Source organism: Oncorhynchus kisutch, linkage group LG18 (genome assembly GCF_002021735.2).
Source record: "Oncorhynchus kisutch isolate 150728-3 linkage group LG18, Okis_V2, whole genome shotgun sequence".
In the NCBI taxonomy this organism is placed as follows: domain Eukaryota; kingdom Metazoa; phylum Chordata; class Actinopteri; order Salmoniformes; family Salmonidae; genus Oncorhynchus; species Oncorhynchus kisutch.
The window spans coordinates 614425-638895 of record NC_034191.2 but is presented as its reverse complement, the minus strand read 5'-3'; the positions used below and the strand labels follow the sequence as shown (position 1 = coordinate 638895).

The window sequence follows — 24471 nt, the reverse complement described above, 5'->3', positions numbered from 1 at the left end:
ATACAGTATGGATAATACAGTCTGCATAATACAGTATGGATAATACAGTATGGATAATACAGTATGGATAATACAGTATGGATAATACAGTCTGGATAATACAGTATGGATAATACAATATGGATAATACAGTCTGCATAATACAGTATGGATAATACAGTATGGATAATACAGTATGGATAATACAGTATGGATAATACAGTCTGCATAATACACATAATACAGTCTGCATAATACAGTATGGATAATACAGTATGGATAATACAGTCTGCATAATACAGTATGGATAATACAGTCTGCATAATACACATAATACAGTATGGATAATACAGTCTGGATAATACAGTCTGGATAATACAGTATGGATAATACAGTCTGGATAATACAATATGGATAATACAGTCTACATAATACAGTATGGATAATACAGTCTGGATGATACAGTATGGATAATACAGTCTACGTAATACAGTATGGATAATACAGTCTACGTAATACAGTATGGATAATACAATATGCATAATACAATATGGATAATACAATATGGATAATACAGTATGGATATTTTTACAGTACATGTTCTCTGAGAAATATGCAGTCATAATTATCCAGTCCATAAATAAACTAAAGTGTTCTACCAGAGATAAAACAAATCCAGGCTAAATGATCAAAATGATTCAACCCTCCCTCATCTTCAACATGTACAGTTAATTACTGCTGCTGTTTCCCCAGGGAATCCTTCTGACAAATCAGATGGCTCAAATGTTTTCCAAGCCAACTGATCAAATCATGGACTTAATTGAGTTGACATTTGGAGCTGTGTCTCAAATAGCACCCTATTCCCTTTATCAGGCACTACTTGTGGCACCATATAGGAAACCCTATACCCTTCATAGGGCACTACTTGTGGCACTATATACACTATATAGGAAACCCTATTCCCTTCATAGGGCACTACTTGTGGCACTATATAGGAAACCCTATTCCCTTCATAGGGCACTACTTTAGGCACTAAATAGGAAACCCTATTCCCTTCATAGGGCACTACTTTAGGCACTAAATAGGAAACCCTATTCCCTTCATAGGGCAATACTTTAGGCACTAAATAGGAAACCCTATACCCTTCATAGGGCACTACTTGTGGCACTATATAGGAAACCCTATTCCCTTCATAGGGCACTACTTTAGGCACTAAATAGGAAACCCTATTCCCTTCATAGGGCACTACTTTAGGCACTAAATAGGAAACCATATTCCCTTCATAGGGCACTACTTTAGCCACTATATAGGAGACCATATTCCCTTTATCAGGCACTACTTTAGGCACTAAATAGGAGATAGGATGCCATCTTTGCGTGCAATGTGTGCCATAAGCGAGGGAACATGTGGAAGGTCACGCAGATGACAGACGGGTTGTTATTTGGTCTCTAATTTTTCAACGTGCTGTAAAATCTTCTGTCAAAACAATTAGTACATAGCATTTACAGTTTACTGCTGTCACGTCTGTTGGATAGTGGATGTCGAGATAGTTCCCCAAACAATAGACATTTAGATAAATACAATGAAAAGCTAAAACATTTCTGATACTGAAAATATATTGGTATTTTTCTCTCAGTTTAGTACCAAAATAATTACAAACAATTCCAAACTGTGTCACAAAGCTAACGTATACAATGTGAAACAACATCAGGATCATCTGAGCACAGACGATAGGCATCAGTAGTTGTGCATGCTACAAGGTCACCAACTTGAGAACTGTGTAAATAGGAGACATTGCTTCAAAGTAAAGTTCTCTGACACTAATGCAGTGAGCAGGGCTCTGGGGTCCAGGGTCTATAAGCTGGGAGGCTTTGTCACCACCGGTTATTTAAAAACTGACTGATGCTTTGGAGGTGACAGAGATGAGGACATCTCCTAGTCAGCTAGCGCTGGTTCCTGACTGTTGGCCAGCCCCTACCCCTTCTATCCTTCATGCCATCCATCCCCCTCTCCATCCCTCCCAGCATCCCTCTCTCCATCCCTCCCTCCCTCCACCCCCCTCTCCATCCCTCAGTCTGTCCCCCCCTGTTTCCCCTCTCTTCCAGCAAGCCCCTGCACCATCTACCACCCACTCCATCCCTCCATCCCTCTGTTCCCTCTCTCTTCTCCTAGCATTGACAGAGACCAGTCTGACTGTGGCAGGGATGGCACAGATCCCCTAGGCCATGGAAACCACCAGGGAGAAAACACAGCACTTGCTGTGAGGGAGGGGTAGGAATCTCGATCTCAGTCAAGAGAGAGAGAGGGAGGGAGGAAAGAGATGGAGGGAGGAAGAGGGGGAGTAGAGGGGGACTAGGGAGGGAGGAGAGGGTAGTAGGGAGGGAGGATAGAGGGGGAGGAGGGAGGGATGGTGGGTAGGCATCTTCCTATCAGCCAAGAGAGAGTGGGGAGAAGGTAGAGAGAGTTGGAGTGAGGGAGGGTGGGGTATGCTGGAGAGGAGAGGAGATGAGAGGGGAGAAGAACACGTATGGTCCCATATTGAAGCTGACAGGGAGAAAATGAGTGTATCAACAGAGAGAAGTGGACAGAGAGAGAGACATGTAGTATCATGGAGAGGTAGACATTTATCATTTCTCTCAGGCCTTTGAATTCACCAGAGACACTGTCACAACTGACGAGCAGAATCTCCAAAGAACTACACTGAACATAAATAGAAACGCAAGAAGCAACAATTTCAAAGATTGTTCATATAAGTTCATATAAGGAAATCAGTAAATTGAAATCAATTCATTAGGCCCTTATCTTTGGATTTCAAATGACTGGGAATACAGATATGCATCTGTTGGTCACACATACCTTAAAAAAAAGGTATTGAAGCAGCATCTCAAGACATCAGTCAGGAAGTTAAAGTTTGGTCGCAAATGGGTCTTCCAAATGGACAATGACCCCAAGCATACTTCCAAAGTTGTGGCAAAATGGCTTAAGGACAACAAAGTCAAGGTATTGGAGTGGCCATCATAAAGCCCTGACCTCAATCCTATAGAAAACTTGTGGGCAGAACTGAAAAAGTGTGTGCGAGCAAGGAGGCCTAAAAACCTGACTCAGTTACACCAGCTCTGTCAGGAGGAATGGGCCAAAATTCACCCAACTTATTGTGGGAAGCTTGTGGAAGGCTACCTGAAACGTTTGACCCAAGTTAAATAATTTGAAGGCAATGCTACCAAATACTGATTGAGTGTATGTAAACTTCTGACCCACTGGGAATGTGATGAAAGAAATAAAAGCTTAAATAAATTATTATCTCTACGATTATTCTGACATTTCACATTCTTTAAATAAAGTGGTGATCCTAACTGACCTAAGACAGGGGATTTTTACTAGGATTAAATGTCAGGAATTTGTGAAAAACTGAGTTTAAATGTATTTGGCTAAGGTGTATATGAACTTCCGACTTCAACTGTATATACAGGGGGTATGGGTACAGAGTCAACGTGGAGGCTGAAATAATTTGTCTGTAAACAAATTGATAAAAAATGACTTGTGTCATGCACAAGGTAGACATCCTAACCGACTTGACAAAACTATAGTTTGGTAACAAGAAATGTGTGGAGTGGTTGAAAAACGAGTTTTAATGACTCCAACTCTGTACCGGTACCCCCTGTATATAGCCTCCACGTTGACTCTGTATCGGTACCCCCTGTATATAGCCTCCACGTTGACTCTGTACCAGAACCCCCTGTATATAGCCTCCACATTGACTCTGTACCGGTACCCCCTGTATATAGCCTCCACATTGACTCTGTACCGGTACCCCCTGTATATAGCCTCCACATTGACTCTGTACCGTAATACCCTGTATATAGCCTCCACATTGACTCTGCACCGGGAGCCCCTGTATATAGCCTCCACGTTGACTCTGTACCAGAACCCCCTTATATAGCCTCCACGTTGACTCTGTACCAGAACCCCCTGTATATAGCCTCCACATTGACTCTGTACCTGTACCCCCTGTATATAGCCTCCACATTGACTCTGTACCGTAACACCCTGTATATAGCCTCCACATTGACTCTGTACCAGAACCCCCTGTATATAGCCTCCACATTGACTCTGTACCGTAACACCCTGTATATAGCCTCCACATTGACTCTGTACCGTAACACCCTGTATATAGCCTCCACATTGACTCTGTACCAGAACCCCCTGTATATAGCCTCCACATTGACTCTGTACCGTAACACCCTGTATATAGCCTCCACATTGACTCTGTACCAGAACCCCCTGTATATAGCCTCCACGTTGACTCTGTACCGGTACCCCCTGTATATAGCCTCCACATTGACTCTGTACCGTAACACCCTGTATATAGCCTCCACATTGACTCTGTACCGTAACACCCTGTATATAGCCTCCACATTGACTCTGTACCGTAACACCCTGTATATAGCCTCACTACTGTTATTATACTGCTGCTCTCACTATTTGTTTTTTGTATTTGTTATTTTTTACTGATCTATTTTTTAAAATTTAAACTGGATTGTTGGTTAAGGGCTTGTAAAGTAAGCATTTCACTCCACACCTATCGTATCGGGCGCAAGCCTACCAGTGAATACTGCAGGACAGACAAACAGCTTTAATAGAAGCCTACCACTGATCATCCCTAAAGCCAACACCTCATTTGGCCGCCTTTCGTTCCAGTTCTCTGCTGCCTGTGACTGGAACGAATTGCAAAAATCGCTGAAGTTGGAGACTTTTATCTCACTCACCAACTTCAAACATCTGCTATCTGAGCAGCTAACCGATCGCTGCAGCTGTACATAGTCTATTGGTAAATAGCCCACCCAATTTGACCTACCTCATCCCCATACTGTTTTCATTTATTTACTTTTCTGCTCTTTTGCACACCAATATCTCTACCTGTACATGACCATCTGATCATTTATCACTCCAGTGTTAATCTGCAAAATTGTAATTATTTGCCTACCTCCTCATGCCTTTTGCACACACTGTATATTGACTCCCCTTTTTTTTCTACTGTGTTATTGACTTATTAATTGTTTACTCCATGTGTAACTCTGTGTTGTCTGTTCACACTGCTATGCTTTATCTTGGCCAGGTCGCAGTTGCAAATGAGAACTTGTTCTCAACTAGCCTACCTGGTTAAATAAAGGTGTTCTCAACTAGCCTACCTGGTTAAATAAAGGTGTTCTCAACTAGCCTACCTGGTTAAATAAAGGTGAAATAAAAAATTAAATAAAAAAAATACTGCAGGACAGACAAACTGCTTTAATAGAAGCCTACCAGTGAATACTGCATGGCAGACAATTCTTTTTTGTACAAAACACAAAATATTGTTCACTAGTGTTGTGGTCGTTCAGGATAAATCACCCACATCTTTCTCCTTTCTCCTCCTGTCATCTTTCCCCTTGAGCATCTAACCCTCTAAGTCACTGTTATCCATTCCTCCTCTGAAATAGAGACAAAATAAACTACTCTGGGCTGCCAACCTTCAGTCTGATTCATACAGACATCTCATTGCATATAACCACAAGGCTCTGCATGCATCCCAAATGGAACTCTTTTCCCTAAATAGTGCACTTTTTTTGACCGGAGCCTTATGGACACAGTGCACTATATAAGGAATAGGGTACAATTTGGGACACATCCTCTGTCTTTCTTCTATTCATGGGAACAACTGTTTAGGTTCAATCAGGCTCCATTGATTGCCAATTAGCCTTCTCAACATTTAGTTCTATTCTCAAGTTGCTATCTTTCTCCCTTATCAGGCTGTGGCCTATTTCATGTTGCTATGCCAGTTTCACTGTTTATAGAGTCAAAGAAAAGACTAGGCTTACCTTTGTGTATGAACAGGCCATTTTAAATGAACCTTTGTGGAAAAACAGGCCATTTTAAATGAACCTTTGTGGATAAACAGACCATTTTAAATGGACCTTTAAAGAGATTTTATCTTAATTAGAAAAACCTTTATGAATACAGGTTAAATACAAATAAACCTTCCCTTTAACATAATGACAAACACACCAGAACAGACCTTCCCTTTAACATAATGACAAACACACCAGAACAGACCTTCCCTTTAACATAATGACAAACACACCAGAACAGACCTTCCCTTTAACATAATGACAAACACACCAGAACAGACCTTCCCTTTAACATAATGACAAACACACCAGAACAGACCTTCCCTTTAACATAATGACAAACACACCAGAACAGACCTTCCCTTTAACATAATGACAAACACACCAGAACAGACCTTCCCTTTAACATAATGACAAACACACCAGAACAGACCTTCCCTTTAACATAATGACAAACACACCAGAACAGACCTTGCCTTTAACATAATGACAAACACACCAGAACAGACCTTCCCTTTAACATAATGACAAACACACCAGAACAGACCTTCCCTTTAACATAATGACAAACACACCAGAACAGACCTTCCCTTTAACATAATGACAAACACACCAGAACAGACCTTCCCTTTAACATAATGACAAACACACCAGAACAGACCTTCCCTTTAACATAATGACAAACACACCAGAACAGACCTTCCCTTTAACATAATGACAAACACACCAGAACAGACCTTCCCTTTAACATAATGACAAACACACCAGAACAGACCTTCCCTTTAACATAATGACAAACACACCAGAACAGACCTTCCCTTTAACATAATGACAAACACACCAGAACAGACCTTCCCTTTAACATAATGACAAACACACCAGAACAGACCTTCCCTTTAACATAATGACAAACACACCAGAACAGACCTTGCCTTTAACAAAATAACAAATAGCAACAAACCAGAGATAGCTGGTGGGTACGCAGCTGTGGTTGGTTCAGGAAGCAAACTGAAATTCCAATTCCAAGCAAAGAGGAACATTTGCATTTCTGTTTATTTCCTGAATTGACTGAATTCAAATGGAATAGACTCCAACCCTGGTTTGCTGTGGGGCTGTTCCCAGTTCACATTATTATTTTCTTGTATTAATTTCCATTTAGTACCAATAACTAAAGGCACACATAGTGTTACAAGGAATATAACAACAACAACAACAACAGGAGAAAAACAACAGCATACCTAAGATCGTGAGTTCTGCGCTGCAGTAGATGGCTCCGTATTTGTTCTCAGCGACACACTGGTACATCCCAGAGTCAGCCTGTTGGACCTTCTGGATAATGAGCTCTCCATTCACCATCTCCACCCTGCTCTGAAACACAACATACTCCATTCACCATCTCCACCCTGCTCTGAAACACAACATACTCCATTCACCATCTCCACCCTGCTCTGAAACACAACATACTCCATTCACCATCTCCACCCTGCTCTGAAACACAACATACTCCATTCACCATCTCCACCCTGCTCTGAAACACAACATACTCTATTCACCATCTCCACCCTGCTCTGAAACACAACATACTCCATTCACCATCTCCACCCTGCTCTGAAACACAACATACTCCATTCACCATCTCCACCCTGCTCTGAAACACAACATACTCCATTCACCATCTCCACCCTGCTCTGAATCACAACATACTCCATTCACCATCTCCACCCTGCTCTGAAACACAACATACTCCTCTTATCAAGGGCATATCACATTGGCTGAGTTCCAGGGGACACCCCATTCCCTCTATATGGCACTACTAACATTAATAGACAAGAACAGCTCGAGGACAGAACTACATACATTTTATTAAAATGTACACAGTCTACATATCAGTACAAACACACCAACTATCTAGGTCCAATAGGGGAGAGGCGTTGTGCGTTGTTACTGTATCTATTTACACCCCCCTTGGCATTTTTCCTATTTTGTTGCATTACAACATGTAATTTAAATAGATTTTTATTTGGATTTCATGTAATGGACACAGAATAGTCCAAACTGGTGAAGTGAAATGAAAAAAATGACTTGTTTCAAAAAATACAAAAAAATAAAACAGAAAAGTGGTACATGCATATATATTCACCATATATATTCACCATATATATTCACCATATGTATTCACCATATGTATTCACCATATGTATTCACCATATATATTCACCATATGTATTCACCATATGTATTCACCATATGTATTCACCATATATATTCACCATATATATTCACCATATGTATTCACCATATGTATTCACCATATGTATTCACCATATATATTCACCATATGTATTCACCATATGTATTCACCATATATATTCACCATATGTATTCACCATATGTATTCACCATATGTATTCACCATATGTATTCACCATATATATTCACCATATGTATTCACCATATATATTCACCATATGTATTCACCATATGTATTCACCATATGTATTCACCATATATATTCACCATATGTATTCACCATATGTATTCACCATATGTATTCACCATATGTATTCACCATATATATTCACCATATGTATTCACCATATGTATTCACCATATGTATTCACCATATGTATTCACCATATGTATTCACCATATGTATTCACCATATATATTCACCATATGTATTCACCATATGTATTCACCATATGTATTCACCATATATATTCACCATATATATTCACCATATGTATTCACCATATGTATTCACCATATGTATTCACCATATGTATTCACCATATGTATTCACCATATATATTCACCATATATATTCACCATATATATTCACCATATGTATTCACCATATGTATTCACCATATGTATTCACCATATGTATTCACCATATGTATTCACCATATATATTCACCATATGTATTCACCATATGTATTCACCATATGTATTCACCATATGTATTCACCATATATATTCACCATATGTATTCACCATATGTATTCACCATATGTATTCACCATATATATTCACCATATGTATTCACCATATATATTCACCATATGTATTCACCATATGTATTCACCATATATATTCACCCCCTTTGCATATATATTCACCATATGTATTCACCATATATATTCACCATATATATTCACCATATGTATTCACCATATATATTCACCCCCTTTGCATATATATTCACCATATGTATTCACCATATGTATTCACCATATATATTCACCCCCTTTGCATATATATTCACCATATGTATTCACCATATATATTCACCATATATATTCACCATATGTATTCACCATATGTATTCACCATATGTATTCACCATATATATTCACCATATGTATTCACCATATGTATTCACCATGTATTCACCATATGTATTCACCATATATATTCACCATATGTATTCACCATATGTATTCACCATATATATTCACCATATGTATTCACCATATATATTCACCATATGTATTCACCATATATATTCACTATATGTATTCACCCCCTTTGCATATGTATTCACCATATGTATTCACCCCCTTTGCATATGTATTCACCATATGTATTCACCCCCTTTGCATATGTATTCACCATATGTATTCACCCCCTTTGCATATGTATTCACCATATGTATGTATTCACCATATGTATTCACCATATGTATTCACCATATATATTCACCATATGTATTCACCATATGTATTCACCATATATATTCACCATATGTATTCACCCCCTTTGCATATGTATTCACCATATGTATTCACCCCCTTTGCATATGTATTCACCATATGTATTCACCCCCTTTGCATATGTATTCACCATATGTATTCACCCCCTTTACTATGAAGCCCCTAAATCAGATCTGGTGCAACCAATTACCTTCAGATGTCACATAATTAGTTAAACAAAGTTCACCTGTGTGCAATCTAAGTGTCACATGATCTGTCACATGATCTCAGTATATATACACCTGTTCTGAAAGGCCCCAGAGTCTGCTACACCACTAAGCAAGAAGCACCACCAAGCAAGTGGCACCATGAAGACCAAGGAGCTCTCCAAACAGGTCAGGGACAAAAGTACAAATCAGGGTTGGGTTATAAACAAAATCCAAAACTTAGAAAATCCCACGGAGCACCATTACACCCATTATATAAAAATTGAAAGAATATGGCACCACAACAAACATGCCAAGCGAGGGCTGCCCACCAAAACTCACAGACCAGGCAAGGAGGGCATTAATCAGAGGCAACAAAGAGACTAAATATAACCCTGAAGGAGCTGCAAAGCTTCACAGTGTATATTGGAGTATTTGTCCATAGGACCACTTTAAGCTGTACACTCCACAAACCTGGGCTTTACGGAAGAGTGGCAAGAACAAAAATAGCAAACATGTTTGATGTTCGCCAAAAGGCATGTGGGAGAATCCTCAAACATATGGAAGAAGGTACTCTGGTCAGATGAAACTATAATTTAGCTTTTTGGCCATAAAGGAAAACACTATGTCTGGCGCAAACCCAACACATCATGTCACCCCGAGAATACCATCCCCACAGTGAAGCATGGTGGTGGCAGCATCATGCTGTGAGGATGTTTTTCATCGGCAGGGACTGGGAAACTGATCAGAATTGAAGTAATGATGGATGGAGCTAAATACAGGGAAATTCTTGAGGGAAACCTGTTTCAGTCTTCCAGAGATTTGAGACTGGGACAGAGGTGCCTCTACAGGTGGCTCTAAAAAGTATGGACTTTTTTTTGGGGGGGGGTGAATAGTTATGCACGCTCAATTTATCCGTTTTTATAGAACTGGGTATATTGCTGAAATAATGCTGTGTATTCTAGAACTGGGTATATTGCTGAAATGATGCTGTGTATTCTAGAACTGGGTATATTGCTGAAATCATGCTGTGTATTCTAGAACTGGGTATATTGCTGAAATCATGCTGTGCATTCTAGAACTGGGTATATTGCTGAAATTATGCTGTGTATTCTAGAACTGGGTATATTGCTGAAATGATGCTGTGTATTCTAGAACTGGGTATATTGCTGAAATTATGCTGTGTATTCTAGAACTGGGTATAATGCTGAAATGATGCTGTGTATTCTAGAACTGGGTATATTGCTGAAATCATGCTGTGTATTCTAGAACTGGGTATATTGCTGAAATCATGCTGTGCATTCCAGAACTGGGTATATTGCTGAAATGATGCTGTGTATTCTAGAACTGGGTATATTGCTGAAATGATGCTGTGTATTCTAGAACTGGGTATATTGCTGAAATCATTCTGTGTATTCTAGAACTGGGTATATTGCTAAAATCATGCTGTGTATTCTAGAACTGGGTATATTGCTGAAATCATGCTGTGTATTCTAGAACTGGGTATATTGCTGAAATCATGCTGTGTATTCTAGAACTGGGTATATTGCTGAAGTGATGTTGTTTATTCTAGAAGTGGTTATATTGCTGAAATGATGCTGTCTATTCTAGAACTGGGTATATTGCTGAAATCATGCTGTGTATTCTAGAACTGGGTATATTGCTGAAATCATGCTGTGTATTCTAGAACTGGGTATATTGCTGAAATAATGCTGTGTATTCTAGAACTGATTTATATTGCTGAAATCATGCTGTGTATTCTAGAACTGGGTATATTGCTGAAATCATGCTGTGCATTCTAGAACTGGGTATATTGCTGAAATGATGCTGTGTATTCTAGAACTGGGTATATTGCTGAAATCATGCTGTGCATTCTAGAACTGGGTATATTGCTGAAATGATGCTGTGTATTGTAGAACTGGGTATATTGCTGAAATCATGCTGTGTATTCTAGAACTGGGTATATTGCTGAAATCATGCTGTGTATTCTAGAACTGGATATATTGCTGAAATCATCCTGTGCATTTCAGAACTGGGTATATTGCTGAAATGATGCTGTGTATTCTAGAACTGGGTATATTGCTGAAATCATGCTGTGTATTCTAGAACTGGGTATATTGCTGAAATGATGCTGTGTATTCTAGAACTGGGTATATTGCTGAAATCATGCTGTGTATTCTAGAACTGGGTATATTGCTGAAATCATGCTGTGTATTCTAGAACTGGGTATATTGCTGAAATCATGCTGTGTATTCTAGAACTGGGTATATTGCTGAAATCATGCTGTGTATTCTAGAACTGGGTATATTGCTGAAGTGATGTTGTTTATTCTAGAAGTGGTTATATTGCTGAAATGATGCTGTCTATTCTAGAACTGGGTATATTGCTGAAATCATGCTGTGTATTCTAGAACTGGGTATATTGCTGAAATCATGCTGTGTATTCTAGAACTGGGTATATTGCTGAAATCATGCTGTGTATTCTAGAACTGGGTATATTGCTGAAATAATGCTGTGTATTCTAGAACTGATTTATATTGCTGAAATCATGCTGTGTATTATAGAACTGGGTATATTGCTGAAATCATGCTGTGCATTCTAGAACTGGGTATATTGCTGAAATGATGCTGTGTATTCTAGAACTGGGTATATTGCTGAAATCATGCTGTGCATTGTAGAACTGGGTATATTGCTGAAATGATGCTGTGTATTGTAGAACTGGGTATATTGCTGAAATCATGCTGTGTATTATAGAACTGGGTATATTGCTGAAATCATGCTGTGTATTCTAGAACTGGGTATATTGCTGAAATCATGCTGTGTATTCTAGAACTGGATATATTGCTGAAATCATCCTGTGCATTCTAGAACTGGGTATATTGCTGAAATCATGCTGTGCATTGTAGAACTGGGTATATTGCTGAAATGATGCTGTGTATTGTAGAACTGGGTATATTGCTGAAATCATGCTGTGTATTATAGAACTGGGTATATTGCTGAAATCATGCTGTGTATTCTAGAACTGGGTATATTGCTGAAATCATGCTGTGTATTCTAGAACTGGGTATATTGCTGAAATCATGCTGTGTATTCTAGAACTGGGTATATTGCTGAAATTATGCTGTGTATTCTAGAACTGGGTATATTGCTGAAATCATGCTGTGTATTCTAGAACGGGGTATATTGCTGAAATCATGCTGTGTATTCTAGAACTGGATATATTGCTGAAATCATGCTGTGCATTCCAGAACTGGGTATATTGCTGAAATGATGCTGTGCATTCTAGAACTGGGTATATTGCTGAAATCGTGCTGTGTATTCTAGAACTGGGTATATTGCTGAAATCATGCTGTGTATTCTAGAACTGGTTATATTGCTGAAATGATGCTGTGTATTCTAGAACTGGGTATATTGCTGAAATCATGCTGTGTATTCTAGAACTGGTTATATTGCTGAAATGATTGATGTGTATTCTAGAACTGATTTATATTGCTGAAATCATGCTGTGTATTCTAGAACTGGGTATATTGCTGAAATCATGCTGTGTATTTTAGAACTGGGTATATTGCTGAAATGATGCTGTGTATTTGCGAGAACCTGTGTGTGAGTACCTGTGGTGTGATCAACTCTCCATTGCGGAGCCAGCGGTAGGTGGGTCTAGGGATCCCTGTGGCCTTGCACTCCCAGTGCAGCTGATCTCCACTGTCCAACTGGCTGTCGTTTATCGTGCTGATCCACTGGGGGAAGGCTGAGGAGGAGAGAACAGATGAAATAGGAAGGCATATACACAGCATGCCTACACCCTTACCAGCCTGCACGTGTATGCTGACACAAGAGAACACTGCCTCATCAATCCCTCTGTCACACACACACACACATGCACACACACACACACACACACACACACACACACACACACACACACACACACACACACACACACACACACACACACACACACACACACACACACACACACACACACACCATTTTGCACCACACTATGTTGTCCTGATCTTGCAGTATTTAGCCCAGTGTTTAACCCTGCAATGACTGTTATGTTGTCCTGACCCTGCAGTATTTAGCCCAGTGTTTAACCCTGCAATGACTGTTATGTTGTCCTGACCCTGCAGTATTTAGCCCAGTGTTTAACCCTGCAATGACTGTTATGTTGTCCTGACCCTGCAGTATTTAGCCCAGTGTTTAACCCTGCCCAATAAAGCTGCCAGGTTAGTCTTTCCTTCCTGGTGACGGTTATTTTCTCCAAGATGTTGACATAAATAAATTCCTGCTATCAAAACTAAATGAGACTGAAATCAAATTTGTCAAACAGCTATGTCCAGTGAATTTTATGAGAGTGAAAAAGAAGTGTTGCGGCATAAACCCCATGCCAGGTTCCACAGTTGTTACCTGAATGAACTGAATTAGATAGGCCTCTAATTTATACACATATGTAACTGGTGGCAGGTAGCCTAGTGGTTAGACCATTGGACTAGTAACCAGCAGGTAGCTTAGTGGTTAGAGCGTTGGGCTAGTAACCAGCAGGTAGCCTAGTGGTTAGAGCGTTGGACTAGTAACCAGCAGGTAGCTTAGTGGTTAGAGCGTTGGGCTAGTAAGCAGCAGGTAGACTAGTGGTTAGAATGTTGGACTAGTAACCAGCATGTAGCCTAGTGGTTAGAGCGTTGGACTAGTAAGCAGCAGGTAGACTAGTGGTTAGAGCGTTGGACGAGTAACCAGCAGGTAGACTAGTGGTTAGAGCGTTGGACTAGTAACCAGCAGGTAGCCTAGTGGTTAGAGCGTTGGACTAGTAACCAGCAGGTAGACTAGTGGTTAGAGCATTGGATGAGTAACCAGCAGGTAGACTAGTGGTTAGAGCGTTGGACTAGTAACCAGCAGGTACCCTAGTGGTTAGAGCGTTGGACTAGTAACCAGCAGGTATCCTAGTGGTTAGAGCGTTGGACTAGTAACCAGCAGGTAGGCTAGTGGTTAGAGCGTTGGACTAATAAGCAGCAGGTAGCCTAGTGGTTAGAGCGTTGGACTAGTAATCAGCAGGTAGCCTAGTGGTTAGAGCGTTGGACTAGTAACCAGCAGATATCCTAGTGGTTAGAGCTTTGGACTAGTAACCAGCAGGTAGCCTAGTGGTTAGAGCGTTGGACTTCTAACCGAAAGGTTGCAAGATTGAATCCCTGAACTGACAAGGTAAAAATATGTTGTTCTTCCCCTGAACAAGGCAATTAACCCACTGTTCCAAGGCCGTCACTGAAAATAAGAATTAACTACCTTGCTGTCACGAATCCCGCCGAAGATGGTGCCGCTTCCTGTTCGGGCAGAGCTCGGCGGTCGTCGTCACCGACCTACTAGCTGCCATCGATTCCCTTTTTTGTTTCTGGTAGTTTAGTCTGATTGGTTACACCTGTTTTGAGTTTAGTTTTGTTTGTGGGCTATTTAAGGGCACTAGGCCCGCTGGCTTTTGTGCAGGCTTGTTTTCTGTTCATGGTTTTGGATCTGTGGATTTGTGGATTCTAGTTTAGTCCTGTTTGTTTGTGCGCCCTTGTGCTTGGCATGTCCGTTTTCACTGTTTTTGGAATAAAGATCCACGTTCTGAACTAACTGCTCTCTGCGCCTGACTCCTCCACCCACTACTCCTAGAAGCCGTTACACTTGCCTAGTTAAAGAAACGGTTGGTAATTTAATGCTACTAGTCAGCAGAGATAGAGACACCTTTCTTCCAGTTTGTTTTGTAGTCATTCATCCAGCTGCATCTTCTGTCCAGTCACTGAGAGAACCCTGGCTACAGTAACTTCTAAGCAAAGACTGGGCATCCTTGAGTTACCAGCCCTGCCCACAACCATAATAAAACTATCTGATTGGGTACCTGCCTGTCCAAACACAAACAAGCATATGTGCTCAAGCTCGCATGCGCACACATACACTCTTCCTGGGCACCTGTACTTTCTGGCAGCTCGCTCTTCTCCCTGAATCACACAGAGCCAGGGAGAGCGTCATTGGTAGCAGGCTCACAATGCATGTCATTTAAACAGGTCAGCCTTTTGTGTGAACCTGACCATAATAGTCCAATCAAACCACACAGAGAAAATGCATCACCCTGAAGATGCCAAGACTAGAGGAGGAAGTGCCTGGCATACCAGGGGGCTGTAGCTCAATGGAGAGATCATGTCCTGGTGTGTGCGTGCGTGCGTTAGATTGTGACTGTGTTCAGACAGGATAATTTGTCAAATTTGACAGCTGATTAATGATATATACAAACAATGTGCAGAGAGAGAAAAGCAAGTTGACACCAGGTTCAGTAACACCAGGTTCATTAACACCAGGTTAAGTAACACCAGGTTCATTAACACCAGGTTCAGTAACACCAGGTTCAATAACACTGGGTTCATTAACACCAGGTTCAGTAACACTGGGTTCATTAACACCAGGTTCAGTAACACCAGGTTCATTAACACCAGGTTCAGTAACACCAGGTTTATTAACACCAGGTTCAGTAACGCCAGGTTCAGTAACAGCACAGTAATACCACAATAACACCAGGTTCAGTAACAGCACAGTAATACCACAATAACGCCAGGTTCAGTAACAGCACACTAATAACACAATAACACCAGGTTCAGTAACACCAGGATCAGTAACACCAGGATCAGTAACACCAGGTTCAGTAACACCAGGTTCAGTAACACTACAGTAACACCAGGTTCAGTAACACCACAGTAACACCAGGTTCAGTAACACTACAGTAACACCAGGTTCAGTAACACCACAGTAACACCACAGTAACACCAGGTTCAGTAACACCAGGTTCAGTAACACCACAGTAACACCACAGTAACACCACAGTAACACCACAGTAACACCAGGTTCAGTAACACCATAGTAACACCACAGTAACACCAGGTTCAGTAATACTACAGTAACACCAGGTTCAGTAACACCACAGTAACACCAGGTTCAGTAACACCAGGTTCAGTAACACCATAGTAACACCACAGTAACACCACAGTAACACCAGGTTCAGTAACACCACAGTAACACCAGGTTCAGTAACACCATAGTAACACCACAGTAACACCAGGTTCAGTAACACTACAGTAACACCAGGTTCAGTAACACCAGGTTCAGTAACACCAGGTTCATTAACACCAGGTTCAGTAACGCCAGGTTCAGTAACATCACAGTAACAGCATAGTAACACCACAGTAACAGCACAGTAACACCAGGTTCAGTAACACCAGGTTCATTAACACCAGGTTCAGTAACGCCAGGTTCAGTAACACTACAGTAACACCAGGTTCAGTAACACTACAGTAACACCAGGTTCAGTAACAGCACAGTAACTGCACAGTAACAGCACAGTAACACAACAGTAACAGTACCGTAACACCAGGTTCAGTAACACCAGGTTCAGTAACACTACAGTAACACCAGGTTCAGTAACACTACAGTAACACCAGGTTCAGTAACAGCACAGTAACAGCACAGTAACACCACAGTAACAGTACCGTAACACCAGGTTCAGTAACACCAGGTTCAGTAACAGCACAGTAACACCAGGTTCAGTAACAGCACAATAACACCACAGTAACAGTACCGTAACACCAGGTTCAGTAACACCAGGTTGAGTAACACCAGGTTCAGTAACACCAGGTTCTTAACACCAGGTTCAGTAACAGCACAGTAACACCACAATAATACCATGTTCAGTAACACTACAGTAACCCCCAGGTTCAGTAACACCACAGTAACAGCAGGTTCAGTAACACCAGGTTCAGTAACACCATGTTCAGTAACACTACAGTAACACAGGTTCAGTAACACAACAGTAACACCAGGTTCAGTAACAGCAGGTTCAGTAACACCACAGTAACAGCAGGTTCAGTAACAGCACAGTAACACCAGGTTCAGTAACAGCACAGTAACACCACAATAATCCCAGGATCAGTAACAGCACAGTAACACCATAGTAACACCAGGTTCAGTAACAGCACAGTAACACCACAGTAACACATGGCTTAGTAACATCACAGTAACACCACAGTAACAACAAAGTAAAATCACAGTGAGACCCCAGGAAGACCAACTTCAGTAACACCACAGTAACAAAGTAGATTCAGTATACTAACACCACAGTAACATCACAGTAACATCAGGTTCAGTAACACCACAGTAACAGCAGGTTCAGTAACACCACCGTAACAGCAGGTTCAGTAACACAACAGTAACATCACAGTAACACCACAGTAACACCACAGTAACAACCGGTTCAGTAACACCACAGTAACAGCATAGTAACACCACAGTAACAGCATAGTAACACCACAATAACATCATAGTAACACCACAGTAACAGCATAGTAACACCACATTAACAGCATAGTAACACCACAGTAACAGCATGGTAACACCACAGTAACACCAGGTTCAGTAACACCACAGTAACAGCATAGTAACACCACAGTAACAGCATAGTAACACCACAGTAACAGCATAGTAACACCACAGTAACAGCATGGTAACACCACAGTAACAACCGGTTCAGTAACACCACAGTAACAGCATAGTAACATCATAGTAACACCATAGTGACACCACAGTAATAGCATAGTAACACCACAGTAACTGTGTAGTAACATCATAGTAACACCACACAACCGTTCTTTTGTATTTTTTTTGTACCATCATCTTTGAAATGCAAGAGTAAGGCCATAATGTATTATTCCAGCCCAGGTACAATTTAGATTTTGGCCACTAGATGGCAGCAGTGTATGGGCAAAGTATTAGACTGATCCAATTAACCATTGTATTCCTGTTAAAAAAAGTTGTATCAAGACTGCCCAAATGTGCCTAATTTGTTTGTTAATAACTTTTCATTTTCAAAATTGTGTAATCTCCTCAAACAATAGCATGGTATTACTTCACTGTAATAGCTACTGTAAATTGGTCAGTGCAGTTAGACTAACAAGAATTTAAGGTTTCTGCCAATATCAGATATGTCTATATCCTGGGAAATGTTTGTGTTACCTACAAAGCCACTCGCTTTGCTAATTACATTAGCTGTCACGAATATTACCGAAGGTGACTCCCCTTCTTGTTCGGGTGGCGCCCGGCGGTCGTCGTCACCGGTCTACTAGCTATCACCGATCCTTTGTTCTGTGTTCGTTTGGTTTTGTCTAATTGGTATCACCTGTTTCTTGTTTGGTTGTTAGGGTGTGGTTATTTAAGTTTGTTCAGCCCGCTTCTGTTTCGTGCGGGCTTGTTCGTCTGTTTTGTGTTAGAGTGATTTTTGTATGCATTTCGGGTTTCGCGCTGTCCGTTATTATTTCTGATCATTTGTTTCCTACTTTTGTTCATGTTATTTTTCCTGGACATTAAAGCGTGTTTTTCCCACATCCTTTTGCTCTCTGCGCCTGACTCCACACCTCTTCACTCATTGAACGTTACATTAGCCTACGTTAGCTCAACCGTCCCGTGGAAGGGACACTGATCCCGAAGAAGTGACCACAGTCACAGATTTAATACCACAGTCACAAATTGACACCACAGTCACAGATTAACACCACAGTCACATATTAACACCACATTCAAGGAATAATACCACAGTTACAGACTGACACCACAGTCACAGACAAACACCACAGTCACACATTAAAACCACAGTCACAGATTAATACCAGTCACATATTGACACCACAGTCACAGATTAATACCACAGTCTCACATTAACCTCACAGTCAAATATTAAACCCACAGTCACCTATTAACCCCACAGTAACATATTAACACCACAGTCACAGATTAAAACCAGTCACAGATTAATACCACAGTCACAGATGAACGCCACAGTCACAGATGAACGCCACAGTCACAGACTAACACTACAGTAACAGACTAACACTACACTAACATATTAACACCACAGTAACATATTAACACCACAGTAACATATTAACACCACAGTAACATATTAACACCACGGTCACAGATGGAAGCCACAGTCACAGATTAATACCACAGTCACAGATGAACGCCACAGTCACAGATGGAAGCCACAGTCACAGATTAATATCACAGTCACAGATTAATACCACAGTCACAGATGAACAAACAAACAATTAGACAACAACAACATGTAGCTCCAGTCCATCCCTCCTTAACTTACTGTAGATCTGGATGTGTCCCTTAAAGGCTGTTCCTCCTCTGGGGTTCTCCGCTTTACACTCGTAGGTCCCTGAGTCTTCCAGCTGTACATTAGGGATCTCCAGAACAGCCTGGGACTTCCTCAGACGAGCCTTCTTAGGGATGTTACCATTCATCTTCCTCCACGTTATGGTTGGGACGGGACTTGGAGGAAGAGAGTGGATAGGGTTAAAATACTACATTTTTGCATTCTGTCGTTAATATTTACAGCATGTGAACTCATACATAATACATTTGTGATATACAGGACAAGGAGAGCAGAGAGTTGATTGTTGTGACATGACTAGGAAGAGAAAGTTAATTTGACAACTCCAAAATCCAATTCCAGCCAGACAAGTGGATACATTTACAACCAGAATATAGTAAAGGACTAGCAGAAGAGGAATGTGGAAAGTCAGGGATTCAGTTCCCACGTTGTACACAGACCTATCCTGGCTATATAAACTGATACTTAATATACCGTATGTGACTGTGTTTTGTGTCCATCTACACACTAAAACACCTCTAAATAATTTACTGTGCCATAATCCAGAGTGACCTTGTATCTCTGAGTCTCTCTCTGCCCAAATGACCTCCAACTGAGAACGATGTCATTGACTACATGATATATTCAGATCAGGTTACCAGCCCAACTAATCATCATGATTTCTATGATTAGTATGTGTGTGTGGCTGTTCATCATCCGTCTGGTGATGCTCCTCTATGCCCTTGTGACTGCTCTGTTCTCTCCATGATAGATGGGTTGAACATGTAGCAGGAGAACGTCATACTATACTATATCAGCAAGGCTCTGTGTATGACAGCTCCATTTGACAGCTCTCAGAAAGATGGAAATGTGACACCCCTGGAAATCCCCAGTGCTCCCATCCATCACTCGGCACAGATGAAAATGTTACATCGCTTTTTTATCACTTCCAAATTCACAAAGACATTTTAATATCGCTCAGAGTCCCAGTTGCCATGGTCTCTGAGTTACATTCAGAGCACGTTCAGAGCTAACCACAGCCGTTACAGCTCAAAATCACTAAGGGAGTGAAGGGATGTCTGGACACCATGGACACCATGGGCACCATGGGCCCTAAGGGGGTGAAGCGATGACTGGACACCATGGGCACTAAGGGGGTGAAGGGATGTCTGGACACCATGGGCACTAAAGGGGTGAAGGGATGTCTGGACACCATGGGCACTAAGGGGGTGAAGGGATGTCTGGACACCATGGGCACTAAGGGGGTGAAGGGATGTCTGGACACCATGGGCACTAAGGGGGTGAAGGGATGTCTGGACACCATGGGCACTAAGGGGGTGAAGGGATGTCTGGACACCATGGGCACTAAGGGGGTGAAGGGATGTCTGGACACCATGGGCACTAAGGGGGTGAAGGGATGTCTGGACACCATGGGCACTAAGGGGGTTCCAAAAATGTTTTGGCCCACGATCCCATGTGAAAAAACATTGTGCAATTGACAGCCAATGTACTTTTATAATTGGGGCTATGGCAGTTAATTGTATAACATTCTAACAGTATTTCTGATTGTATTCTTACCTCACCATTGTATACTTTTAATGTGGGGCTTTAAGAGAGTCAATTACAAATTAGTCTCTTATCTCAACACCACTAATGAGACGGGTGAGCTTGATGCATGTCGTGACAGAGCTTCTCAAAGTCAGGAGGTGTGGTCGACAGTGTGCACCTCATCTTTCCGATCAGATCCAACCTGGATCGTTATTTGTTTTTAATGCAGACGAGAGCACTAAAATCAAATCGAATCAAACGTTCTTTGACAATTGCGCCGAATACAACAGGTGTAGTAGACCTCACAGTGAAATGCTGAATACAACAGGTGTAGTAGACCTCACAGTGAAATGCTGAATACAACAGGTGTAGTAGACCTCACAGTGAAATGCTGAATACAACAGGTGTAGTAGACCTTACAGTGAAATGCTGAATACAACAGGTGTAGTAGACCTCACAGTGAAATGCTGAATACAACAGGTGTAGTAGACCTCACAGTGAAATGCTAAATACAACAGGTGTAGTAGACCTTACAGTGAAATGCTGAATACAACAGGTGTAGTAGAGCTTACAGTGAAATGCTGAATACAACAGGTGTAGTAGACCTCACAGTGGAATGCTGAATACAACAGGTGTAGTAGACCTTACAGTGAAATGCTGAATACAACAGGTGTAGTAGACCTTACAGTGAAATGCTGAATACAACAGGTGTAGTAGACCTCACAGTGAAATGCTGAATACAACAGGTGTAGTAGACCTTACAGTGAAATGCTGAATACAACAGGTGTAGTAGACCTTACAGTGAAATGCTGAATACAACTGGTGTAGTAGACCTTACATTGAAATGCTGAATACAACAGGTGTAGTAGACCTAACAGTGAAATGCTGAATACAACAGGTGTAGACCTTACAGTGAAATGCTGAATACAACAGGTGTAGTAGACCTTACAGTGAAATGCTGAATACAACAGGTGTAGTAGACCTCACAGTGAAATGCCGAATACAACAGGTGTAGTAGACCTCACAGTGAAATGCCGAATACAACAGGTGTAGTAGACCTCACAGTGAAATGCCGAATACAACAGGTGTAGTAGACCTCACAGTGAAATGCTGAATACAACAGGTGTAGTAGACCTCACAGTGAAATGCTGAATACAACAGGTGTAGACCTTACAGTGAAATGCTGAATAAAACAGGTGTAGACCTTACAGTGAAATGCTGAATACAACAGGTGTAGACCTTACAGTGAAATGCTGAATACAACAGGTGTAGTAGACCTCACAGTGAAATGCTAAATACAACAGGTGTAGTAGACCTTACAGTGAAATGCTGAATACAACAGGTGTAGTAGACCTCACAGTGAAATGCTGAATACAACAGGTGTAGTAGAGCTTACAGTGAAATGCTGAATACAACAGGTGTAGTAGACCTCACAGTGAAATGCTGAATACAACAGGTGTAGTAGACCTTACAGTGAAATGCTGAATACAACAGGTGTAGTAGACCTTACAGTGAAATGCTGAATACAACAGGTGTAGTAGACCTTACAGTGAAATGCTGAATACAACAGGTGTAGTAGACCTTACATTGAAATGCTGAATACAACAGGTGTAGTAGACCTTAGAGTGAAATGCTGAATACAACAGGTGTAGTAGACCTTACAGTGAAATGCTGAATACAACAGGTGTAGTAGACCTCACAGTGACATGCTGAATACAACAGGTGTAGTAGACCTTACAGTGAAATGCTGAATACAACAGGTGTAGTAGACCTCACAGTGAAATGCTGAATACAACAGGTGTAGTAGACCTTACAGTGAAATGTTGAATACAACAGGTGTAGTAGACCTCACAGTGAAATGCTGAATACAACAGGTGTAGTAGACCTTACAGTGAAATGCTGAATACAACAGGTGTAGTAGACCTTACAGTGAAATGCTGAATACAACTGGTGTAGTAGACCTTACATTGAAATGCTGAATACAACAGGTGTAGTAGACCTAACAGTGAAATGCTGAATACAACAGGTGTAGACCTTACAGTGAAATGCTGAATACAACAGGTGTAGTAGACCCTACAGTGAAATGCCGAATACAACAGGTGTAGTAGACCTCACAGTGAAATGCCGAATACAACAGGTGTAGTAGACCTCACAGTGAAATGCCGACTACAACAGGTGTAGTAGACCTTGCAGTGAAATGCTGAATACAACAGGTGTAGTAGACCTCACAGTGAAATGCTGAATACAACAGGTGTAGACCTTACAGTGAAATGCTGATTACAACAGGTGTAGTAGACCTCACAGTGAAATGCTGAATACAACAGGTGTAGTAGACCTCACAGTGAAATGCTGAATACAACAGGTGTAGTAGACCTCACAGTGAAATGCTGAATACAACAGGTGTAGACCTTACAGTGAAATGCTGAATACAACAGGTGTAGAACTAACAGTGAAATGCTGAATACAACAGGTGTAGGTAGACCTCACAGTGAAATGCTGAATACGACAGGTGTAGTAGACCTTACAGTGAAATGCTGAATACAACAGGTGTAGACCTCACAGTGAAATGCTGAATACAACAGGTGTAGTAGACCTTACAGTGAAATGCTGAATACAACAGGTGTAGACCTCACAGTGAAATGCCGACTACAACAGGTGTAGTAGACCTTGCAGTGAAATGCTGAATACAACAGGTGTAGTAGACCTCACAGTGAAATGCTGAATACAACCGGTGTAGTAGACCTCACAGTGAAATGCTGAATACGACATACTATACTACAGGAGATATCAGTACAGAGTCAGTGTGCGGGGGCAACGGTTAGTCAAGGTAATTGAGGTAATATGTACATGTAGGTAGAGTTATTCAAGTGACTATAATAACAGAGAAAAGCAGCAGTATAAAAGAAGGGGGGGGGCAACGCAAATAGTCGTCAATCATCTCCTTTGTCTTGATCACATTGAGGGAGAGGTTGCTGTCCGGTCTG

At 41.1% G+C, this 24471-nt stretch overlaps 1 protein-coding gene across 1 annotated transcript in view; it reads right to left on the bottom strand.

Moving 5' to 3' along the window:
- The window catches only part of cntn5 (contactin 5), a 237460-nt gene that overhangs the window by 127057 nt on the left and 85932 nt on the right, over positions 1–24471 (bottom strand). Inside the window, exons 6-8 of the mRNA XM_031796937.1 lie at positions 19937–20118; positions 13377–13513; positions 7103–7232 (exon numbers count right to left, since the gene is read on the bottom strand). Of these exons, the coding sequence (XP_031652797.1) occupies positions 7103–7232; positions 13377–13513; positions 19937–20118 (449 nt within the window). The remainder of the gene's footprint in view (positions 1–7102; positions 7233–13376; positions 13514–19936; positions 20119–24471) is intronic.